Source organism: Jaminaea rosea, assembly GCF_003144245.1.
Source record: "Jaminaea rosea strain MCA 5214 unplaced genomic scaffold BDZ90scaffold_3, whole genome shotgun sequence".
Classification (NCBI taxonomy): Eukaryota; Fungi; Basidiomycota; class Exobasidiomycetes; order Microstromatales; genus Jaminaea; species Jaminaea rosea.
The window spans coordinates 838,356-860,867 of NW_020289977.1; the positions used below are offsets into that span (position 1 = coordinate 838,356).

Consider the following 22,512-nt stretch of genomic DNA (forward strand, 5'->3'; position numbering starts at 1 on the left):
ACGTCCGTCGTCGATGAGCTCAAGCCACCGCCGGTACGCCAGCTCCGCCAGTCCGCGTCCACGCCTGCTCGAGCTCGTCGTCCACGTCGCCGCGGCTCGACTGGCATCGACGGAATCGCGAATCGCGACTCTCGAGCTACCAAGATTCCTAGGTTCTCGTTCCTACATCCGCCATCGCCATCCTACAGAGGTACAAGCCAAACAGTCAAGATGTCGCAGGCGGTCCTCTTTGATGCGCAATTTCAGGTCAAGGCTATTGATCCCGATGGAAAGAAGTTTGATCGAGGTGGGTAGTCGCGAGGCGAGAGGAGCCGAGATGAAAGGCGCTCGCTCCTCCCCTCTTGGGGAAACATCCTTCGAAGGTCACGCCAGACTCACATGATCAACACCGTCCTGCTTTTCGATTTCAGTCTCACGCATCGTAGCTTCTTCAACGACACTGGAGATGGACCTCTCCCTCGACGTAGCAACCGACATCTATCCCATCTCACCCTCTCAATCCTTCTCTCTGCAGCTCGTCTCTACTCTCCATCCCTCGGGAGGTGAGGAAGGGGCGACGCAGACTACTGCAGCCAATGGCAAGGAAGTATGGAGAGATGGTGCTGGTGGATTAGCTGAGGACTGGGACTATGTCATGTACGGCAAGGTGAGCAGACGAGCGTCGTGGGGGAGGTATGCAGGCTGTTGTGGGAATAATTGCTGATTCGCGACATCTGCCTTCATTCACGCAGATTTACAAATACGACGAGGGAGCTTCTTCGGACACGGTGACCGTCTATGGGTCATTCGGTGGTCTTCTCATGGCGCTGACGGGCAACTACAGGCATCTCAGCAACGTCACTATCGGCAACAATGTCTACCTCCTCGTGAGGTGACCGCTCCCACAAAGCGTATACAGTCCGCCTACTCGTCAGCACTGGCTGTGTCCCCATCCAGCGGGAGGCAATCTGGCAACCCTGCTTACACTGAATTTACCTTGTACTTTAGCAACCTCGAAATGACCACTCCGCTCCATTGAGCGAACGGCAAGCATTCCCTTCAATCTCGCCGCCCACGGACGACTGAGTATACGCTGCAATTGCTGATGCTGATGATTGATATAGGCGCTTTTGCTGTCATCTGGCTGCCCAGGCTGCCACGCTGAGGTCCTCGTCATCGACGCCGCCTCCTCCGCCTGGATCAGCGTAGCTCTCGCTACGCATCGACTCGTCCAACGACATCCCCATCGAGTCGTCCATGCTCTGTCCCTGGAAGGATGAACCTGCTCCTGCTCCACCATTACCCCTCCTTGCCCGTGATGAGCCCCCACCACCGTAGTCACTTGACCCTATATCGAAGCCTGATTGACTTCTCGCGTCTTCTGTACCTCGCCGTCTCGCCGGGGCGCTGTAATCGAAGGAATCTGTCCACGGCTGCGACTCGGTCGCCTGTTGAGCAGCGGCGGCTGCAACCCCTGGTGGCCGCATAGCCTTGAGGTGCTGGAAAGCTGTGCTGAAGAAAGGACGAAGTTCGCATAGCTCTGCGTAGGCTATGTTGGTCATCTGAGAGCGGGGTAGAGGTGGGGAATGGTCAGCGTCGCGTTGAGACCGGAGACGGAGAGGCGGTACAGGAATGAAAGCGCACCTCAAGGTGATAAGGATTGATCATCTCGAGACCAAGAGCAATCTTACTCTGCCTTGCCTCTCGCAGATCCTTAAGAAGCGAGCGAACCTCGTCCGCGTTGGGTATGTCGTCCGGAGCACTGGGAGCGGGCGTGTCAGAGTGTCAGCCATACTCATGCCATATACATGTAGCTTCTATGCACAGTCCGACGCCCACTCACGCCTCTAATATCGCCCTCGCAATCTCAACGTAGTGCCAGGGTACCTCAGCGAATGCCATGCTTGTCGTCTCTCTCTGAAGCAGTGCCTTGACGTTCTCCAGCTCCATCCATTCCGGCGGCACCAGGTAGCATTTACCCTTTGCCCTCAGATTGAGTGCCAGCCAGAGAGGTACTGTGGTTCGTTGTGGTGGACGAAAGGGACCATAGACGCCGGAGAGGAAGCGGGCCCGATCTATTGAGGTGAGGGGAACGATTTGGACGTGAGTGGTGGTAGTGGCCAGGTATTCTATTTCGGTGGGCAAGAGGCCGGGTTGCAGGGGAAGAGGGAGGGCCATGCTGGCGAATGAGGGCCAAGAGGCTTAGCCGAGATGCTGCTGTCGATGCTTGAATCGATGATGACGAGTGAAGCTGCGAAGTTGGTCGTCCGAGTCGCAGAGTTGGACTCGCAACTCGGTCGTTGAATTGGCGCGTCTGGCACGACGCGGACCGTCGTCGTTGCTCTCTCTCCGCCCGCCGGCTCGACTGGTTGCCATCTCTCTCCATCCCTCTTCTCTCTGCATTCGCACCACTGCATCGTACCACACTCCGCGCCCGCCTCATTGTTGACCCCCCTTCCCCACCCTCGCCATGGCCTATGGCGGCTCGTACAATGCCATGGCAGGCCCCTCGACACTCCCGCCGCCCCCATTACCTTCGTCCTCGTCGACGTCGACGTCGTCCGTCCCTGACATCCCTGGCGATCTCGTCCAAGACCGGGATATCCTCTCCTTCCTGCGAGGCCATGTAGCCAACCTCACCCACCTAACCTCCAACAAGTTCCCAGGAGCTCAACCCGTCTCCTTCACCAAAGCATCCCTCGACCTCATAGAGTCGCAAGACTTTTGGGTCTGCGAAAAGTCAGACGGCCAACGCGTCCTGGTCCTCATCGTCCTCCACGGAGCCACGGGGCGACAAGACGTCTTCCTTGTGGACAGAAAGAACAACTACTACTTTCAGCAACACGTCTTCTTCCCCACGTCAGACCAGCGCTTCTACCCCAAGGGCACACCGCAGCAAAAGGAGGCCGCCTATGCGCTTGCGCACCAAGAAGGGATAGCATACAAGGACGGCTGGCCCGCACGGAAGGATACCCTGCTTGACGGGGAGTTGGTGTGGGATACAGACCGCTCTACTGGAAGGAGAAAGATGCGGTTGCTGCTCTTTGATGCGCTCGTTGTAGACGGACAGAATATGGCTCAACGCCCCTTGACGAAACGCTATGGCCGATTGCACAGCATGGTCTACCCGCCCCTACACCAGTATCTTCAGCAGAATCCCAAGTCCGCAGCAGCCATGCCCTTTGAGATCAGAATCAAGCATATGGATCTGGCCTACGGAGTGCCCGAGGTACTGCAACGCATGCCTAATCTGGAGCACGGCAATGACGGTCTCATCTTCACGTGTATGAACTCGGGCTACACCTTCGGCACGGACGAGAAGATCATCAAGTGGAAGCCACCAAGAGAGAACAGCGTCGACTTTGTCCTGCGTCTGAGATTTCCGCCGGATGACAACGTACCTGGCGGGCAGGTGCCCAATCTACGGGCTAAGCCGTTTTTCCTGCTCGAGGAGCACATGGGTGGGAGTGCCGGCAGCTCGCAGTACGAGCCCTTTGATTGGCTTTGGGTCGGTGATGAAGCGTGGGAAGAGATGAAGCGCTCCGGCGTGCAATGGGATGATCGCGTCGTTGAGTGCGTGTGGGATCTGGAGGCAGGCCCTCCCCTGCCAGCAGACAATGGCGAGGTGGTCCCCACGCCCGGCTGGAAGATTCACCGCATCCGTGACGACAAGCATGACGGGAATCACAGCACCATAGTGCAGAAGATCCTTTCCTCGATCATGGATGGGGTAGACGAGGAACAGGTAGTCGAGGCCGTCCCGAGGATAAGAGCGGCGTGGAAGAGTGAGGGGAGGGAGAAGATGAGGAAGGCGATTGAGACCGGTGGGATGGCTGCCGCAGGGGCAAGTACGCAGAGACCGAGGACGGAGAGTGGTACAGAGGCAGGAGCAAGGGGAGCAGGAGGAGCTACGGGACCCGGAGTGGGGGGTGGATCGAGAGGTAGGCCACCGGTGATGCGGGTGGGACCGAAGGGTGTGTTTAGGATTTGATGAACCGCAAGCTCGGCACTTATGCTCTTGACTGCCACAGGTCGAGAGCAAAGCTAGCAGTACGTCGCGGTGCTTCCCTCTAATGCTGAGGATCAGGGCGTCTCCTGTTGTACAATTACAATGACCTTCATCATGCTCGACCACAAGCTGGAGTAGCTCCCCTCGGGCGCCAGTCCGCCTTCTCGACTCCACACCGCTTCCCGCCTCACTTTCTTTCTTCGTTCTCGACTTCGTCTTGCATCCCTTTTCCATCCTGCCATCAACAAGCTGCATGTCAGGCCCCTCGCCAGCGTCATCATCAGCAGCAGAATCATCGTCACAGCATCATGTCGCCTCGTCAAGGTACTCCCTTCCGCCTGTTCCACTAATCGCCCGGAACCTCTCCACCCTTCTTGACGGGACTGCGGTGCCTTCTCTTAGTCCCGGGCAGATTCAGGCATTGCGCGAGCTCCTCATCCAGACCACGCCGCCTCTCAACGGAGGCGTCGAAGAAGGGGAAGTTCACAGAGAGGAAGACGTACCCACGCGCGACCCTAGCACGTTGTCCACCTCGCTCAAGTCCGTTCCAACCGATGCTCTGCTCGACCTCAGCCAGGCTCTCTCTCTCTCCCTCGCCAAGCCACAAGACGGGGCTGCACCTGTAGCAGCAGACGTCTCCTCCTCCTCCTCGTCGCCGTCGTCCCCTACCCTGGCGATAATAGAGGTCCGCCTCCTCCTCGCATCATGCTGCGTCGTCCTCGCGCTCATGGCTCCTTCTACATCTGCGTCGTCCACGGCCAGCCCGAAGGATCGACTCAATCAAGCGACGACACAGCTGGATGTGGCTCGTGGCGAGGTCAGGGCGCGACAGATGGCTATCAAGCAGGACAAGAAGCGACTTCAAAGAGTGGCTCGTGGCGCTGTCGATGCTGTAGACGAGACAAGGGAGGAGGACCAGCTCACACATTGGCAAGCTGACCTCCTCCTTGCCTCTGCGAATGTGGCGTACCTGGCTGGCAGGCCTGAGATGGAGGTGAAGAGGTTGCTGGGATGGAGGACAAAGGCGACAAGACAGCTGAGGGAGAGAAGAGATGCGCCAGCGGGACGATGATAGGAGGGGCCGGGGATGGGAACGGGGTACGCGATTTTGACGAAGAGGCTTCGGAGATGGATGGGTAGACGAATAGATGCAGGGAGCAGACGCTACCAACGGGCGAGACAGCGGCGATGGACACGACGACGATGACGAGGACGACAAGATGTACGAATAGACAATGCGCAGAACACACACAATGATAGGTGGTATTGAATATAACACGACGCCGAGATGGTCTGGAGGCAGCCATGCACTCACCGACTTCAAGTTTGGTGTTGCCTCGACGTCGTGAGATGGGTATCTCGTGCGAAGGAATTCCTGCTGTCGCTCTCCTTGCTGTATCCTGGCACCTGTGCAATCGACTTACCTGGATAGGTTGCTGTTGCTCTTGATGAATCCTTGGTCTTGATGATCTGCAAAGATACCTGCGCGGAACGCTGCTGCTACTGCCACGGCTCACTCGCTTACCTCTATGACGACGACAAAGATGACTCTCTCTCGTCTCTACGCTCGCCCTACTCTGACTGCTCTGCTCTGCACTATCTGCACTCACGGGATGGAAGAACGTGAAGCTCTGGCTCGTAGGCGTGATCTCCGGGAAGAGCGGGAGCGTGACACTCATGCCCTGCTCGTCGACGCTCTCGTAGAAGAACTCCTGGTAGCGCTGACGGATCTGGTGGCCCTTGACACCCCCAAAGTAGACAGTCTTGCTCTTCGGGTTCTCGCGCACAATCTCGAGGATAGACAGACCGAGTTGCTTCTGCAGATGGAGGTCAGCCTCGTCCCAGAGGGCCTTGGCATACTCCGACGAGTTGTACAGGTCCATCCCCATGTTGGGCTCCTGGGAACCTTGACCCGTGAAGCAGTAGAATGTAGGGGGCTGTTGAACCGTAGCCGTCCCCTCAAGGACCTTATCGCCATGCTGGTTCTTGGCTTCAGCCTTGATGATCTTGTGTCCTCCACGCATTGCCGTGTGGCGCAGAGAGATGGTGAGCGTGTCGCCCGGGGAGACCATCCCCTGGAAGGCCGCCTCCCAGCTCAGGCAGCGCTCACGGTGGCCCTCAGCGGCAACTGAGGCGACCACGGCGTTGACGACTGCTGACTGGCGCATGCCGTGGCAGATTGTGGTGGGTAGACCGGCAAAGTCGGCAAAGACAGGCGAGACGTGGATGGGGTTCGAGTCGCCCGAGGCAAGGGTGTAGGGCTCGTTGGAGGGAGGAGCAACCCAGGTCGTCTCACGTTGCCCGGGGGCAGCAGCGATGGTGTAGCCGCCGTTCTCCAGGGGAATGGGGCCTGAAGCCTTGCCAGAGACACGCTGCATCCAGGCAGTGACAGCGTTGCCGTAGGTGACCGTGTCACTCTCGTAGTCGACGTTGCCCACCTTGACCAGCTCGTCACGGTAGTCGCGGATGTAGGCTGCGCCCTTGACCTTGACGGAGGAGAAGGACTTGGAGTTCTTGAAGCGCACATCGTTGGCGATGCGGAACTCGAGAGTGGTGCCGGCCTCGAGCGGCGTGGGGGCGATCCACTCAAACCACTCCTTGGCGAGGAGGACAGAGGCCTCGGCCTGCGTCTTGATCTGGACAGCGTACTCCTCCGTGTTGGTCTCGAAGCACGTGGCGTAGTCGGAGAAGCGACCACGGAAGAAGAAGGCAGAGACGACCTCAATGACGGGACGACCCTCGCGAACGACAGTACCCTTGACGGCGACCGTCTTGCCGGTGTCTGAGATCTTGATTGATTCGACCGAGGCGGCCGAAGAGACGGTGTCGCCTACGCGCAGAGGTCGTGCACCCTCGACGACTTTGAACGAGTTGGAGAGGTGGACCAGGCGGAGCAGGTCGGCCGAGCCAGTGGCGGCGATGAGAGCCTTCATGATGCCCTCCCATCCAAGGACGATGGCAATGTCCATGGGCGCTTGTCCTCCAGGCTGGAAAGTCTGACCGTAGCTCTGTACGAAGCGACGGACGGCGTTCTCGTCGAGCTGCTTCGCGGGACCCGTATGCTCCTTAGTGGAGGCCAGGACGTCGACAGCGGGCATCTGCTCGTTGAACCAAAGCGTCCAGTAGAAGCGCTTGATACGGTCGGCTCGGTCGTCCATGACCTCGTGGATCTGCTTGGGCGATGATGGGACGTAGTCGAAGAGCAAAGGCAGGGGTACAGCCTCACCGAGGCGTTCCTCGTAAAGCGTGACTGAGATGCGAGGGCCAGACGAAGCCTTACGAACGTCGACCGTCGTAAAGGTGGGGTCGTGCGCGCCGAACGAGCGGGCAGCACCCTTGATGGTGAGGCCGAGAGGCTGGCTCTGAGCATCGTAGGCGACCGAGACCGTCTGGCCAGCACGCGGAGCGCAGATGCGGGCGAGAGGGTTGTCTGCAAAGTTAGTGCCCTGAACCACGCTGACGCTGCAGAGAAGCGCACGGAGCCAGGTGAAGTTGGGCCCAGCGAGGTGCTCGAGCCAGTCCTGAGCCTTGGGAAGCGTGTTGCCCAACTTGTAGGTACGAACGAGGCCGCTGCGAGCTTGCTCGGTAGAGACGGTGATGCCGTGACGCGAGAGAAGACTGACATCGACGGCACGAGGCGAGGGTCCAAGGTAATCGACGCTGGGCACTTTGCTGATGTCGCCGCCGTAGTTCTTCTGGAGCAGTCGCTGAATGACGCCTTGCTCAATCTCGTTGAGGATGTCTGCGAGGGGCTCGTCGACCTTCTTGGAGTACTTGACAGCAACGGGACCTTGGAGAATGCAAACACGCTGAGGGTCCTGGTCGAAGACGGCGTCGAGGTCCTCGGCGAACCACAACGAATCCTTCTTGAACCACGTCTGCAGGTTGGCGTCGAGCGTGGGAATGAAGGGGACAGGCTTCTGTCCACGACGCTGGCAGATTTGGAGGAAGAAGCCGACGTCCTCGGCGGAGAGCCAGTAGTCGCGAGCGTTAGGGTACTCAGAGAAGAAGGAGTCGAGGACAGAGTTGGGATCCTCCTCGAGGGTTGAGAAGCTCTGCAGGACCGACGACTTCTGCTGAGAGGCCTTGTCATCAATGCCGGCGAAGCGTTCCTCAACGCGGCGGATCCAGTCGCCGAGGAGGCGCACGTAGCTGGCGTCGATGAATCGCTTCTGGTGGTGGACGTAGGTGAGCTTGAAGAGGCGGCGGGTGACCTCCTCGTACGTCATGTCGGCAAGCTCATCTAGCATTTCGCCGTTGACCTTGGCAGGGAACCAAGGCTTCTGGAAGTCGGCGTTGAGACGCTCCTTGATCCACTTTGCGTTCTTGACATCGGCCAACCAAGCGGCGCGCTTGTCCTTGTTCAGCGAGAAGACCTTCTTGTCGAGCTCATGCCAGAGCTTGATACCGCGAGTGGCAATCTTGTGGATCGGCTCACCAAGCTCTGAGACGACAGTGAGGATGCCGCCAGTCTCCTTCTCGTACGTGCCTTCCCAGCCGGCGTCGTCAACACCAGGGGCATCGACAATGAGCTGCTTAATGGCGGGGCTCGTGTGCGCCTCCTTGGCCACCATTACGCGCGAGGCGAGGAGAGCGCCATCGAAGGGCATGGGAGGAAGGCCAAACTTGAGGGACCACTCACCCGACATCCACGGCCAGATAGACTCGGCATCACCGAGACCAGAGCCAGCGAGGAGGGAGATGTTGGGGTACTTGCGAATGAGGGAGTACGTTTGAATGATGGGCTGGTAGACGTCCTCGTAGCTGTGGTGACCACCGGCGCGACCTCCAGTCCAGTTGAGGACGAAGTGGAAGTCGGGGTTGGCAGCAGCGATGGCGCATGTCTGGCGCAGACCCTCCATGGATCCAGGCTTGAGCGTCATGTGCTCGATGCCGGCGTCGACGAGCTGAGCAACAATCTCTTTCGACTTCTCGGTGGAGGGGATACCGGCGGCCGTGGTCCAGGCGTCAAGAGGATAGCCCTGCTTGCGCAGCGAGCACCACTCAGAGAGCTGCCAGGGGAAGTGGCGAGGGTTGATGAAGAGGGCGTTCCAAGAGAGACCCGAACCAGGGGGGACTTGAGCCTGGATCGTCTGGATGCTCTTCAACATCGACTTGGGCGAGTAGTGGCCACCACCGGCGATCTCTGCATTGGCACCAGCCTTGGCGGCAGCGACGAGCAGTCCAGGCTGGACCGTCGAGGGCGTCATGCCAGCAATCAAGAGCGGCTTGCGCGACGTGAGGCGCGAGTAAGGTGTGTCCAAGATGATCTTGCCCTCAGCGTTCTTGACGAGCTTGGGCATGAATGACTCCTCCCAGCGAGGCTCGAACTTCACGGTGCGCAGGCTGTACAGCTCAGCGCTGTTGGCGTGGGTACCGCTGGGCACGATGACGCGGACGCCACGCCCTTCGAGGTTGCGAGCAGTGAGGCCGCCGATGCCAGAGAGGCCGCCCGTGCCAAAGTCGACGATGTGGGTAATGTTCTTGGCGACATTGGTGGCCTGTCCCCAGAAGATGGGCTGAGTGAAGATCTGGTCGCTGATCGACTCTACGAGGCTGCTCTTGAGGCTACGGAGGTCGGAGCCGTCAAAGGTGTTGTGCACGGGGATGCTGAGCTCCTTGGCTTGCCAGAGCTCGGTGCCCTTGTAGTCATCGCTGACTACCTTGGCGGTGGCGCCGGTGAGGTAGCTCGAGTGGTAAGGGACGCCGACGGGTAGGAAGCGCATGTTGAAGGCGGCCTTGCGCTTGCTGAAGGCGACCTTAGACTGATCCTGGCCAGACTCGGCGCGAGCCACTCGCATCTGGCAGACGAGACCGAAGAGGGAGCGAGGAGGTCCCGTGACTACAAAGTTGCGTCGAGAGTTGAACAGAGAGATGCCAACCTGCTCGTCGGTAGCGAGGTGGGCATTGGTCTTCTTGATGTTGGCCTCGAGTGCCTCCTGGGTCAAGCCAGTGACGCTGAGCATGGGCGTGGGCTCACCTTCTCCACCGTCGACGGCATCGGCAACGAGAGCCGGCTCAAGGGAGCGAATGGGGAAGGCCTCTTGACCACGCTTGCCGATGTGGAAAAGGAGGCCGAGAGCCTTGAGCACGTTGGTGTAGAAGCTGTCGACCGAGGTGGATGCGGCTACAACGACAGCCGAGATGATGCCTTGAGAGTGACCCGTAGAGCCGCCAGAGAGGCGCTCCCGCATCTCACCGGGCTGGAGCCCAGAGGCACGGCAAGAGACGAGGTACTGGGTGAGCTGGGTGAGACCGATGAGCGGCAAGCTCAAGGGCACGCTGGCGAGGTACTCGACAGGGGGGCGAGTTTCGGGGTGCTGAAGCCAAGACAGCACATCGAGGCCATGGGCATAGAAGTTGGAGAAGCCGCCAATGGTGACTGCCTCGTCGGCGAGGGCAGAGAGGGAAACGCTGCTCTTGTGCAGGAGATCCTCGACAAGGGGACGATAGGTGTCGAAGAGGACTTGGAGCTCATTGAAGTAAACCTGTGCGGCCGCGAAGGGGGGAGGAGCGTCTCAGTATTCGGAGGCTTAGTCTTTGTGGACAGGTTCGCGCGCTCACCTCATTGTTGCCTTGGCCACCGAAGATGGCAAAGGCCTGAGCCTTGTTCTGCTCGATGAGGTTGAAGAGCTGAGGGACCTTGAGAGCCTTGTCGTCGAGGCGGCCAGCCTTTGAGAGGATGCTGAAGGTCTCAAAGTAGCTACGAAGGACGGTGGCACGCTGCTCAACGTCGACGGCGGGTGAATTGACGAGGCCATGCACGTCGTTGGCGCCACCTAGAAAGTCGACTTGGAATTGGCACCAAGCCCTGAAGAGGACTTCGATCTCGTGGGCAGGCATCGAGTCGGAGGCGCGAAGCTTGTGAGCGAGGAAGCCCAAGAACTTAGAGAGAAGCACGATGCGAGCTCCCTGAGAGGCAGCGGCTGCCTTTGCCGTGTCGACTTCGGCTCCCTCAGCGGCGTCTTCAGCGGCCTGCTGCTCTTGCTCTACATTGATGGAAGCATCCTCGTGCTTGTTCTTGGCGAGGTGACGAGCAAACTCGTCACGGATAACCTCGGCGGCCACCCAAGCGCCCGTGGGCTCAAAGGGGACGGGGATGCGCACAAACGTGGCACCGGCCTGAGAGGAGCTAGAGATGATAATGGGGCGGACCGACTCGGACACGAGAAGGTCAGACGACGTGCCAGAGGCGTTGCTGCCAGGCGTTCCAATGTCGACGTAGCCGGACGACGTGGTGTGTGAGGCTGACATATCGGGGGCGGAGAACTCTATGTTAAGGTGTCGAGGCGGCGGTGTGGTGGTGATGGGGATGACGACAACAGGCAGGTGGTGAGGCTGCTAGTGTGCGTGCTGAGGTGACGAGTGGTTTGATACGGTGTTTGCGGCTTGGGAGGTGGTGAGGCTCTCAAGTGGCAGTGATTGTCGTGATCAAGGCGTGTGTGAGGGTGGTGTTGGTGAGGGTGGAGGAGGTGTGGTGTGGTCGTGCCGGTGGTCTTTGTTGGTGAAGCAGCTTGGTGAGGGCTGACGTCGTCAACGAAAGGTTTGGGAGAAGCACAACGAGACGGGCGAGCCGGGTGGTGGTTGTAGGTAGTGGTGGTAACGGAGGCAAGGTAATTATTGAGCTGAGCCAGGGCTCCCTCGACGCCGCCCAAAGATTCGTTGGTCCGCCCGAGCCGTCTCCGTCGTGGCTTGCTCCGCCGTGTTGGACGGCGGGCTGGGAGTTTGTCGAACGCCCCACCCCCAGGACGGACCCATCGACCCAACTCAGCAGGCAGGCGGGCCGTCTGCCCTGCCGCGTCGTCTCGCCGACCGAGGGACGGACTGAGGCGCAGGCGAATTTTGGACGCCTTTTGATGTTGGGGTTACACAGGCGAGTGGAGTACACGGAGAGGAATCGACAGACTAGACGCTTTCGGCCCGCCATCGAGGTCAAGCCGCGTCCCACCTTTTGTCGTGGGATGAAGCTTGTGTGGCCGGCGAGAAGGGATGCAAGCAGCAACCAACCAATCAACCAGCCAACCAACCCGGCGTGTGGCGCTTTGCTTCTTGACCATCGTCCGCCATCTCCATCTCTAACCCGCCCTGCTCGACGCCATCCCACCTTAGCTAGTAGAGCTAGCCCTCATCACGCTCCCATTACCATCAGCTGGCCTCGCCCTCTCCTCTCATCAGTCGCAACAGCACCTCAGCCGCAATCCCACCTCACCTTTCCAACCCCACACTGATCTCTTGTTCCTCTCTCCACCTGCTATGCTGACCAACACCTCCCTCCCTAAGCTAACCTCCTTACCAACGCCGCTGCTACTGACCCACTCACATTCTCTACGACGATGACTGACCTCTCTCATCGCTCTACGCTCGTCCACTCGCTGCTGCTGCCTGGCGGCGGTGGTGGCGATGTGGGCGAGGAGCATCCGCACTGACACACCATTGCCTCTGCCCATCCGCTCGCTACGCATGCTTGTTGCTCTACTAGAATGGTGTCCTCAACCAGACGTCCTTCACTCAAGCCGCCTTGGTCCTCATGGAGCTCGCCGCCTTCCAGGATCTTCAACGCAAGGGCATGGTCGACCCTTCAGCAAGGTGAGCGTGCGGTGCCTCTCAAATCGTTCGTGACTGATACGCTGACGTTGAGCCGCCCACACTTTGCACCCCCACCAGCTTCGGTGGCCACTCGCTCGGAGAATACTCGGCCCTCGCCTCTGTCGCCAAGTGTGAGTAGCACACTCTTACGCTGAGCCGCACGCATTACGGCTGAGCTCCCTTACTTACGCTCCACCCCCTTCTCCCCTTCCTCGCTCACAGGCCTCAGCGTCTGCGACCTCGTCGACACCGTCTTCTACCGTGGTCTAGTCATGGGTAGGGCTGTCAAGGTGAGCAAGCGAGCGGGCCGCCACACAAAGCGATGTCTCATGCTGACTGCCTATCTGTCGCCTCCACACTCAGCGCGACGAGCTCGGTCGATCCAACTACGGTATGATGGCTTGCTCGCCCGCACGAGTAGGTCTCAGTGATGCCCACCTTCAGGAGATTGTCAATGCCATCGAGGCAGAGAGTGGTCGTCTTCTCCAAATCGTGAGTAGCTGAGCATCTCCTCCGTCCATCATGTGACGCACGCATTCACTGACCATTCCCACCTTCTCACTGCTACACACGCGCAGGTCAACTGGAACGTCGCTACCACCCAACTTGTCCTCGCCGGCGAGCTCATCTCGCTTCACACTCTGACGCAGACTCTGAACTGGCTCAAGGTCAAGAAGGTCGACGTCAAGGCTCTGGCCCAGACCATGGACGAGGCTCAGCTACGCGAGCATCTCAGCGAAATTGTCAAGGGCCATTACGCCGCTGCTCTCGAAGACCAGACCAACCAGGGCGGCCGCATCGAGCTTGCTCGTGGATTCTGCACCATCCCTCTGCCGGGCATCGACGTGCCCTTCCACTCACGCTACCTCATGGGCGGTGTCGGTCCCTTCCGCAACTACCTGTCCAAGAAGTGCGTGCCACCGCCTATACCAGCCTGCTCCCTTCGCCGCTGACCTCTCCATCTCCCTTGTCCGCCTTCTCAGGCTCAATTGGCGCAACATCAAGCCTAGCACCCTCATTGGCCGCTACGTGCCCAACCTTGTCGCCCAGCCATTCCGCACCGACCGAGAGTGGGTTGAGCTCGTCTACAACACGTCCAACAGCGCACGCCTCTCTCGTGTCCTCCGCGACTGGGAGAAGGAAGGATGGGGCAAGCCAGAGAACCTTCAGCGCCTCACAACGACCCTCGTCATTGAGCTTTTGGCCTACCAATTCGCCTCCCCCGTCAGGTGGATCGAGACTCAAGACGTCTTCTTCTCCGAGCCCTACAACATCGACCGCCTCGTCGAGTTTGGCCCTTCGCCCACCCTCAAGGGCATGGCAGAGCGCACGCACAAGCTCAAGTACGCCGCTGCCGATCAAGCCCGTGGCAAGCGTCGTGTCTTCCTCAGCTCAGCCAAGGACAAGGAAGCCATCTACTACGCTTTTGCCGACGAGGAGATCGTCGAAGAGGCTGTTCCCGCACCTGCTTCCACTCCTGCCCCAGCAGCCGCAGCCCCGGCCCCCGCAGCTGCTGCCCCGGCTCCCGCCGCTCCTGCTCCCAGCTCAGGTGGTGGTGCTGCTGCTGAAGTGCCGGACGAGCCCCTCAAGGCTACCGACACGGTGCGAGCCATCCTTGCTCAGAAGCTCAAGAAGCCCATCGCGGAGATTCCGCTTTCCAAGGCCATCAAGGACATGACTGGCGGCAAGTCCACTCTCTCCAACGAGCTCGTCGGTGACCTTCAGCTCGAGTTCCCCGCCGGTCTTCCCGACCGTGGCGAAGAGCTGCCCCTCGAGGAGCTCGGAGCAGCGCTCAACACTGGGTACTCTGGCACTCTTGGCAAGCACACCTCTGGCCTGGTGACCAAGCTCATCAACTCCAAGATGCCCGGAGGCTTCAACCTCACCTCCGTCAAGAGCCACCTGCAAAAGGGCTGGGGTCTCGGCGCTGGCCGCACCGACGGCGTGCTACTTGTCTGCATCACGACTGAGCCCGCCAAGCGTCTTGGGTCCGAGGCTGAGGCCAAGGCCTTCCTAGACGCAGCCGTTGCCTCGTACGCTTCGCAGGCCGGCATCAGCCTCAGCCAGGGCGGCGGCGGCTCTGGTGGCGGAGGCGGCGGTGGTGGCGCGACAATCAGCTCTGAGGAGCTCGAGAAGATCGAGGGCCGTCACAACATCCATGCCATGCGCCAGATCGAGACGCTCGAGCGCTTCCTGGGCAAGGACCGTCGCACCGATGGACGACGTGCCGATGCCGTCGCTGCTGAGCTCCAGGCCCTCACTGACCGCCTCGACGTCATCAAGACGGAGCACGGTGACGCCTATCTCGATGGTATCCTGCCAAAGTTCTCCGCTGCCAAGGCTCGCAACTTCTCGTCGTCTTGGAACTGGTCTCGTCAAGATGCCATGCTCATGTACTACGACATCATCTACGGACGTCTCAAGTCCGTCGACCGCGAAATTTCCGCTCGCTGCTTGTCACTCTTTGGCCGCGTCGACGGTCCTGCTCTTCTCGAGCTGATGCAGTACACCATTGATCGCGTCGACGCCTCCAAGGGCCCCACGCACGAGCTTGCCAAGGAGTTTGGACAGCAACTCATCGAAAACTGCAAGGAAGTCATGAATTCGCCTCCCCGCTTCAAGGAGGTCTTTGCCTGCACTGCACCGAAGACGGAGATCGACGCAAAGGGCAACATCGTCTTCCGTGAAGTCAAGCGTGAGGGCGTGCGCAAGGCAATGGAGGGCTTCGTCAAGGAGCAAGCTCAGGGCACTCGCCCCAGCGGCCATCAAATCGACTTGGCCCTTGCCGCTGAGAACGCCAAGCGCCTGTACTCCCTTGTCCGCAACGAGCCCGCCGTCAGCAAGCTCAACAAGAGCACTGTCAAGGGTCTGTACAACGAAGTGGCTCGCGCCCTTGGCCAACCTCGCCAGCAGCTTCAGCCTCCAAGTGCTGGCCGCCTGACTGGTGCCCGCCGCAACCGCCGTACGAGCTCCAACGCACAACGACCTACCTCCTTCGACGCTGCACCAGCCTCGGATGCTCGACAGCCCCTGCTCTCGATCAAGCGTCAGGTCGGCGGTGTCTGGCAAACGTCTCAGAAGCTCACCAGCGTCTACTTCTCGGTGCTTGAGGACTTCGCCAGCGAGGGCATGACCTTCGAGGGGCGCAACGTGCTCATCACCGGTGCTGGCCGTGGCTCCATTGCAGTCGAGGTTCTCAAGGGTCTACTTGCCGGTGGCGCTCGCTGTGTCGTCACCACGTCGAGCTACTCTCGCAAGACGGTCGACTTCTATCAGAGCATCTACCAAAAGGTCGGCGCACGTGGATCCACACTCACCGTCGTGCCCTTCAACGCCGCGTCCAAGTCCGACGTTGAGGCTCTCGTCGACTACATCTACTCGACACTTCATCTCGACCTCGACGTCTGCATTCCCTTCGCCGCCATCCCAGAGAAGGGAATGGACATCTCTGAGCTCGGCGACAAGTCGGAGCTTGCCCACCGCGCTCTCATGATGAATGTCCTCCGCCTCCTTGGAGCAATCAAGGCCATCAAGGCTAAGAGGGGCATCACCACCCGCCCTACGCTCTGTCTTGTCCCCCTCTCCCCCAACTCGGGTCAGATGGGCTTCGACGGCACCTACTCCGAGAGCAAGGTCGGTCTCACAACGCTCGCCAACCGTTGGGCAAGCGAGGGCTGGTCCGACTATCTCTCCATTGTCGGCACCATCATTGGATGGACTCGAACCACCCTCATGGATGCCAACAACATCGTCGCTCAAGAGGTTGAGAGGCTCGGCATGCGTACCTACTCGTGCAGCGAGATGGCCTTCTCCATCCTTGGTCTCCTCAGCCCCGCCATGTTCGCTCAAGCTACCGTCGAGCCCATCCACGCCGATCTCACGGGCGGCTTCGGTAGCATCCCCAACCTCTCTGAGGCTACTGGCAAGATCCGCAAGAGCATCCAAGACGAGGCCGCTAAGCGTCGTGCCATCGCCCTCGACTCGTCCGCTGACTTCAAGGTCGTCAATGGCGCCGCAGCCGAGGCTCTTCACCAGACGGTCAAGGTCGAGCCCCGCTCGCACTTCCGCTTCGAGCATCCCTTTGACAAGTGGACGCTCGAGCAGCACAGGAAGATTGCTAAGCTCCAGTCTGAGCTCACTGAGGCTGAGCTTGAGGAGACCATCGTCGTCACGGGTTTCGCCGAGGTGTCGCCCTTCGGCTCGACTCGCTCTCGCTGGCAGTTCGAGGCGTACGGTACCCTCACTATCGAGGCCACTATCGAGCTCGCCTGGATCATGGGCATGATCAAGCACCACAACGGCCCGCTCAAGACCGGCAACCAGTACGTTGGCTGGGTCGACGCCGCCACTGGTGAGCCCGTCGAGGACCGCGAGATGAAGCAAAAGTACGAGCAAGAGATTCTCGCCCACACCGGTGTTCGCCTCATCAACCCTTCGCTCTTCAAGGGCTACGACCCTCACAAGAAGGGCTACACCCAAGAGATCGAGCTCACTGAGGACATGCCCGCCTTTGAGGCGACTGAGGAGGAGGCTCTCAAGTTCCTCAACGAGCATGGCGAAAAGGGCGTCGACATGTGGCAGAACGAGGCTGGCAGCTGGGTCGTCCAGATCAAGAAGGGCGCTCGCGTCCTCGTGCCCAAGTCGATCGTCTTTAGCCGTACCTGCGCCGGCCAGATGCCAACGGGCTGGGTAGCCACTCGATACGGTGTGCCCGAGGAGCTTGCCAAGAACATCGACCGCATCGGTCTTTGGATGATTGTCTGCGCCTCCGAGGCCCTCATCATGTCCGGTATCAGCGACCCCTACGAACTCTATGAGCACATGCACCCATCCATGGTCGGCAATGCCATCGGTTCGGGCATGGGTGGCATGCAGTCCCTCCAGGCCATCTTTGCTGAGCGTCGCGCTGAGAAGGACCCGGCCAAGGACGTCCTGCAGGAGTCCTTCATCAATGTGCCCGCTGCTTGGATCAATTTGCTCCTGCTCTCGGCCTCTGGCCCCATCACGCCCACCGTCGGTGCTTGCGCTACGGGTCTGCAGTCCATCACCGTTGCCTCGGACGCCATCCGCACCGGCAAGGCACAAGTCATGCTCGCTGGTGGTGTCGACGACTTCAGCGAGGAAGGCTCGATGGAGTTCTCGCTCATGCAGGCCACCTCCAACGCCCAAGAGGAGATCAAGGCTGGTCGTGAGCCCTCGGAGATGTCTCGTCCCACCACTACCACTCGTGCCGGCTTCATGGAGTCGCAGGGAGGTGGTGTCCAGGTTCTCATGTCCGCAGCTATGGCCATCAAGCTCGGCGCCCCCATCCAGGGCGTCGTTGCCCACGCCAGCACACACACCGACAAGGCCGGTCGCTCCATCCCTGCTCCTGGTCGCGGTGTCATGACGTCCGCGTCCAAGCTGCAGGCTACTCTGGCTCAGTGGGGTCTCACGGCCGACGACATTGGCGCTGCTTCCATTCACGGTACCAGCACCAAGGCCAATGACAAGAACGAATCGCACTGCTACCACACGATGCTCGAGCAGATGGGCCGCACCCCCTACAATGCGCTCCCCATCTCGGCCCAAAAGTCCGTCCTCGGCCACAGCAAGGGTGGTGCCGCCGCCTGGGCCTTCAATGGCTGCCTGCAGATGCTCCATACCTCTACGGTCGCAGGCAATCGCAACGCCGACGACATCTCACCCGAGCTCAAGCAGTACACGAACCTCCTATACCCCTCTGCCTCGATCCAGCGCACACCTGAGGACCTCAACGCTACCCTCCTTACGTCCTTCGGTTTCGGTCAAGTCGGAGGCATTATCCTCACGCTCCACCCTTCGCACCTCCTCGCGCGCCTTTCGGAGGAATCCTTTGCCAAGTACAGGACGGCCCGTCGCGGTCGCCAGGCCCTTACTTACTCGAGGATGCACTCCGCCTTCACCAACAACGACCTCGTCCGTGTCAAGCCCGAGCCCCCTTTCTCCGTCGAGGACGAGGATGCCGTGCTCCTCAACACGAATGCTCGTGCCACGCGCGTGGGCAACACCTGGAAATTCGTTGCACCCTTCGCCGCCCCGCCCGCGAAGGTCGCCATTCAGGCCAAGCCCGCAAAGTCGAGCGCCAGTGCTGCTCAGGAGGCCACGCTGCAAGCCTCGCTCGGCTCGGCCGCAGGGATTGGCATCGACATTGAGGACGTTGCCTCCTTCCCTGCCGACAACGAGACCTTCATCGCTCGCAACTTCACTGCGGCCGAAGTTGATTACTGCCGCTCGCAGCCTGACGCTCGCGCCTCGTTCACTGGCCGCTTCGCCGCTAAGGAGGCCGTCTTCAAGAGCCTCGGCGTCTCCAGCAAGGGAAGCGCCGCCCCCATGAAGGACATTGAGATCCTCGCCTCGCCCGAGGGACCCCGTGTCCAGCTTGCGGGTGAGGCAGCCGCTGCTGCGCCTAAGGGAGCCAAGTTCCTCGTCTCTATCTCGCACGCGGACGTCAATGCTGTTGCCATCGCGCACCGCTTGGCATAGATTGCAGGAGAGCAGCAACCACGATGGGTCAGGAGAAGCAGCTGAGGAAGAGATGGTCTCGTAAAGGGCTGGTAACCCTTCGCGTCTACTCAGCATCAGCACGCTCGCTCTACCATCGCCATCGCTACTCCCCTCACACACGTGCTACGGTTTCCGATCCCTTCATCCCCTCTCCCTCTCTCTCACTCGCCTCGTCAACAACCGGCTCGCTCGCGATTGCACTCGTGGTACCCTTCGGAGGAGTGGTGTCCTCCAAGGCTCGACGAAAGCAGAAGCAAGCAGCTCTTACGACTATAACGACGGCGATGTGTATTCCCTCCCCCTGTCCGCGCTCCGACTCTTTCTCATCTTGTCACACAGAGCTACAATATAGAGTTTCGAACGAATCTGAATGATACATCTCGAGCAAGCACTGCGTGAAGAAGAGCGAAAGGGAATGACCGGCTGAGCAGCACGAGCCCTACGTTGTCTGCCCTACGCCGTACCCACCGCCGCGTCTCGCGTGCTAGTCGCCCCTTCTGGCCTTGGCCACATCCTCCTGCAAACTTTTGCTGATCCAGAGATCCAGCGCAAGGTCCTCCATCTTGACATCCGGCCCACCCAACGAATACTGCCTGATCTGCTCATCAGTAAACCCATGCTTCCGTCTCAACCAAAGCTCGTCAACGATCCACTGGCCATTGAATGTCCTCCCGTCCTCCTCCATCATCCTCGCTGCAGCCTCGCCCACAATCTCCGGAGAGCGCCACCTCTTCTCCTCTACGTCCGCGTTTGGGCTTACTACCTTCATGGCGCTTGTGCCAATGAGGGTGTAAGGCCAGAGCGAGTTGACCCCAACTTTTCCTTGGAGCTCGGCAGAGAGGCCGAGAGATACGAGAGCCATACCACCCTTGGCGAGGGTGTAGGCTGATTTCGTTGCGGCGAACTGTTCGGGCCAGCAGCCGGTACTGGAGTTGGTGGTGAATGTATCGTGAGTAAGGGGCGGACCCAGGGTGAGGATGTGAGGATTGCGGTTCGCGCCGTTAGAATTGAGGAGGTGGGGGAGGGCGTAGCGCGAGACGAGCCATGTGCCGCGGGCATTGATGGACAGCATCAAGTCCAGAGCCTTGGGAGAGGCCTCGACTGTAGATTTCATGTTAATGGCTGAGGCCTGCGTGCGGCGCGAAGGGGTCAGACGACGTTGGCCAAAGCGGCGGTCATGGGCTTGCACACGCACATTGTTCACCGCATAATCCAGATGCCCGAACTTGCCCACCGTCTGCTCGATGGCGTCCTCAACAGCCTTTGCATCTCGGACATCGAGCTGTATCGCCAGCCCCTTGGCGCCTGAACCCGTCTCTTCACCAATCTGATTGACCTCCTCGACCGCTGTGTGGATCGTGCCGGGGAGCTGCGGACAAGGCGAGTGTGAAGGGCGAGCACGTCAGCGAATGTTGGAGCCAGGAAAGGTCCTTGCTTCAACCGACCTTGGGATGAGGCTCGGCGCTGTGCGTTTCGGGCGAAGGAGGGAATGAGCTCAAGGCACCGTTACGACTCAATTGCGGCCCAGTCTTGCTCACCTTTTCGCGGCTACGGCGACATTGGCGCCCCTTTTGGCTAATGCCTTCGCAATTTCGAGGCCAATACCTCTACTCGCGCCCGTGCTGCGAAGTTGAGAACGGGAGAGGAGTCGTGTCAGCAAATGGCGTTTCGCAACAAGAGCTTCTCGTAAGCTCACATAAAGGCCGTTCTGCCTGGACAGTCATCGAGTTGCTCCCCAAAGTGTCAGCAAGAATGGCTTATCCACCGCTCGCTGTCGTCCTTCTTACCCTTGAGCGAGAAGGACATCGTCGTCGTCGTTGAGGATGAAGTGTTAGGAAAGCAAAAGCGAGTGGCCCAAGCGAGCGAGCGCGACTTCCGGTTCCACCGGCTCAATTGAACGCCGGCGCATGTGAAGGCCCGAAAATGACCAAGAGCACGATCACACGAAACCAACAAAGCCATCTTCTGTGGGATGGATGCCGCATATGCGATTGTTCTTGTGGCTCATCTAGACACTAGCACCAGCACCAGTTCTCGCCTCAGCCGCCCTTCTTTTGTCATCATGCTGCGCCCTGCCACTAGGCCCGCCATGACCTACGCCCCACGGATTTTCTTCGGCAGCGCCTGACGACGGGGCTGGTAGCATTGGCGGCCTCGGAGTACTCTGCATGGCGCTCCCATCCCCAATCTCTTTCACCACCCTCTCCTCCCTCGCCCGTCTCCGTAAAGCCTCCAGCCTCTGCCTTCCCTCTGCGCTCTTGGCCTGCACCCTCGCCTCATCCAAATTCCTCACCGCGTCCAAATGCCGCTTGTCCGCCATCGTGACCGCCGCAGCAGATTGATTGCTCAGTCTGTGGAACTGAAAAAGCGCCAACGTCCAGGTCACTAGCGCAACGATGCTGATGAAACGCTTGTTAGAGGCGTACCGTGGTTGGGCGCGAGGAGGAGTGAAGTTCGGGTCGAAGGAAAAGGAGGAGCCGTGTGGTGATGGTCTCGGCCCGGACGAGCGGGCATAGAAGTCTGAACTGGCTTGGGCATAGCGCTGCCAACCGTACGTATCGTGGCCTTGCTGACTATTCCAGCCGTGAAAGGCTCCGCCGCTAGGATTGCCCGTTGGCCAGCCTGCTGCATTCGCTCGACGGCGAAGCTCCATCCATTCTGCGTCAGACGCCCCCCAAGGATTGCTTGACGAGGAAGCAGAGGAGGAGGAGCCGTCCCATCCAACACCTAGGCGGTCGTACCTCGCCCGCTTGTCTCGATCGGAGAGAAGCTGGTACGCTTTCACTACCAGGCGAAACTCTTCCTTGGCGCGTTCCTCCTCACTCAGCGCCGCCGAAAACGTCGAGGCCTTCAGCTTGCCCTTGCGGTCATGGACACTGCTATGTTGATCTCGTGACTGCCTGCCACTTCGCTGCCTCGCCAGCCGTCGGTCAGGGTGGAGCGTTTTGACTAGGTCGTAGTAGCGCGACTTAACCTCATGGGGCTGTGAGGAGCGTGGCAGATGGAAGATGTCGTATGGCGATGGGTTTGAGAGGTGTGATGGAAAGGAAAGAGGAGATGCTGATGAAGACGATGCAGAACTTGAGGCTAAGCGTTGCTGGGAATTTGATGGGTATCGATGCTGAGAGGCGCTGGAGCAGGTGTAGGCGGTGGATCGGAAAGGCGAGGAGCCCTGGAGCAGTGAAGCCCCTCTATACGCTGTCGAACCCAGGAACGAGGCCATCACATGAGAGTGAGGCTGTCGTGGAGCCGCAATGTACTCTAGACTACTCCTTCTTGGATATGGTGATTGGGCAACGGAGATGCTCGGGCCAACGGCTGACGGCAGCAGGCCGAGATGCACACACGTCAACCACGTGGCAGATCAAGGGCGGAAGGAGCATTGACCCGCGACGCGGCTCTCTAATGGGCGG

General features: G+C 59.8%; 8 protein-coding genes across 8 annotated transcripts; 3 read left to right on the forward strand and 5 right to left on the reverse strand.

Annotated features, from left to right (window-relative positions):
* Positions 1–210: 210 nt before the first annotated feature.
* On the forward strand, positions 211–875 carry BDZ90DRAFT_218307 (RNA polymerase; the record flags this gene model as incomplete). Its single annotated transcript, XM_025504361.1, has 3 exons — positions 211–286; positions 411–646; positions 732–875. 3 exons carry the CDS (start codon positions 211–213, stop codon positions 873–875), a joined length of 456 nt encoding a protein of 151 aa, XP_025363633.1.
* Positions 747–2,272, reverse strand: BDZ90DRAFT_231024 (Psf2-domain-containing protein). The gene is made up of 3 exons (XM_025505690.1): positions 1,823–2,272; positions 1,624–1,741; positions 747–1,541 (listed from the first exon to the last, which is right to left on the reverse strand). Exons 1-3 carry the CDS (start codon positions 2,155–2,157, stop codon positions 1,116–1,118), a joined length of 879 nt encoding a protein of 292 aa, XP_025363634.1. The 5' UTR covers positions 2,158–2,272; the 3' UTR covers positions 747–1,115.
* Positions 2,273–2,364: 92 nt separating this feature from the next.
* On the forward strand, positions 2,365–4,070 carry BDZ90DRAFT_231025 (DNA ligase/mRNA capping enzyme). Its single transcript, XM_025505691.1, has one exon. It carries the CDS (start codon positions 2,450–2,452, stop codon positions 3,968–3,970), a length of 1,521 nt encoding a protein of 506 aa, XP_025363635.1. The 5' UTR covers positions 2,365–2,449; the 3' UTR covers positions 3,971–4,070.
* Positions 4,017–4,378, reverse strand: BDZ90DRAFT_137109 (hypothetical protein). Its single transcript, XM_025503432.1, has one exon. It carries the CDS (start codon positions 4,282–4,284, stop codon positions 4,063–4,065), a length of 222 nt encoding a protein of 73 aa, XP_025363636.1. The 5' UTR covers positions 4,285–4,378; the 3' UTR covers positions 4,017–4,062.
* Positions 4,379–4,812: 434 nt separating this feature from the next.
* Positions 4,813–11,597, reverse strand: BDZ90DRAFT_137099 (hypothetical protein). Its single transcript, XM_025503431.1, has 2 exons — positions 10,553–11,597; positions 4,813–10,476 (listed from the first exon to the last, which is right to left on the reverse strand). The coding sequence occupies exons 1-2, from the start codon at positions 11,240–11,242 to the stop codon at positions 4,909–4,911; spliced, it is 6,258 nt and encodes a 2,085-aa protein (XP_025363637.1). The 5' UTR covers positions 11,243–11,597; the 3' UTR covers positions 4,813–4,908.
* A 455-nt stretch (positions 11,598–12,052) lies between these two features.
* On the forward strand, positions 12,053–19,488 carry BDZ90DRAFT_238055 (hypothetical protein). The gene is made up of 6 exons (XM_025507329.1): positions 12,053–12,574; positions 12,653–12,705; positions 12,797–12,864; positions 12,938–13,066; positions 13,153–13,484; positions 13,558–19,488. The coding sequence occupies exons 1-6, from the start codon at positions 12,516–12,518 to the stop codon at positions 19,076–19,078; spliced, it is 6,162 nt and encodes a 2,053-aa protein (XP_025363638.1). The 5' UTR covers positions 12,053–12,515; the 3' UTR covers positions 19,079–19,488.
* Positions 19,272–20,905, reverse strand: BDZ90DRAFT_278422 (NAD(P)-binding protein; the record flags this gene model as incomplete). Its single annotated transcript, XM_025509085.1, has 6 exons — positions 19,272–20,228; positions 20,295–20,468; positions 20,545–20,563; positions 20,638–20,721; positions 20,796–20,811; positions 20,887–20,905. The coding sequence occupies 6 exons, from the start codon at positions 20,903–20,905 to the stop codon at positions 19,584–19,586; spliced, it is 957 nt and encodes a 318-aa protein (XP_025363639.1). The 3' UTR covers positions 19,272–19,583.
* A 156-nt stretch (positions 20,906–21,061) lies between these two features.
* Positions 21,062–22,391, reverse strand: BDZ90DRAFT_231030 (DnaJ-domain-containing protein). Its single transcript, XM_025505692.1, has one exon. It carries the CDS (start codon positions 22,320–22,322, stop codon positions 21,108–21,110), a length of 1,215 nt encoding a protein of 404 aa, XP_025363640.1. The 5' UTR covers positions 22,323–22,391; the 3' UTR covers positions 21,062–21,107.
* Between the last annotated feature and the right edge of the window lie 121 nt (positions 22,392–22,512).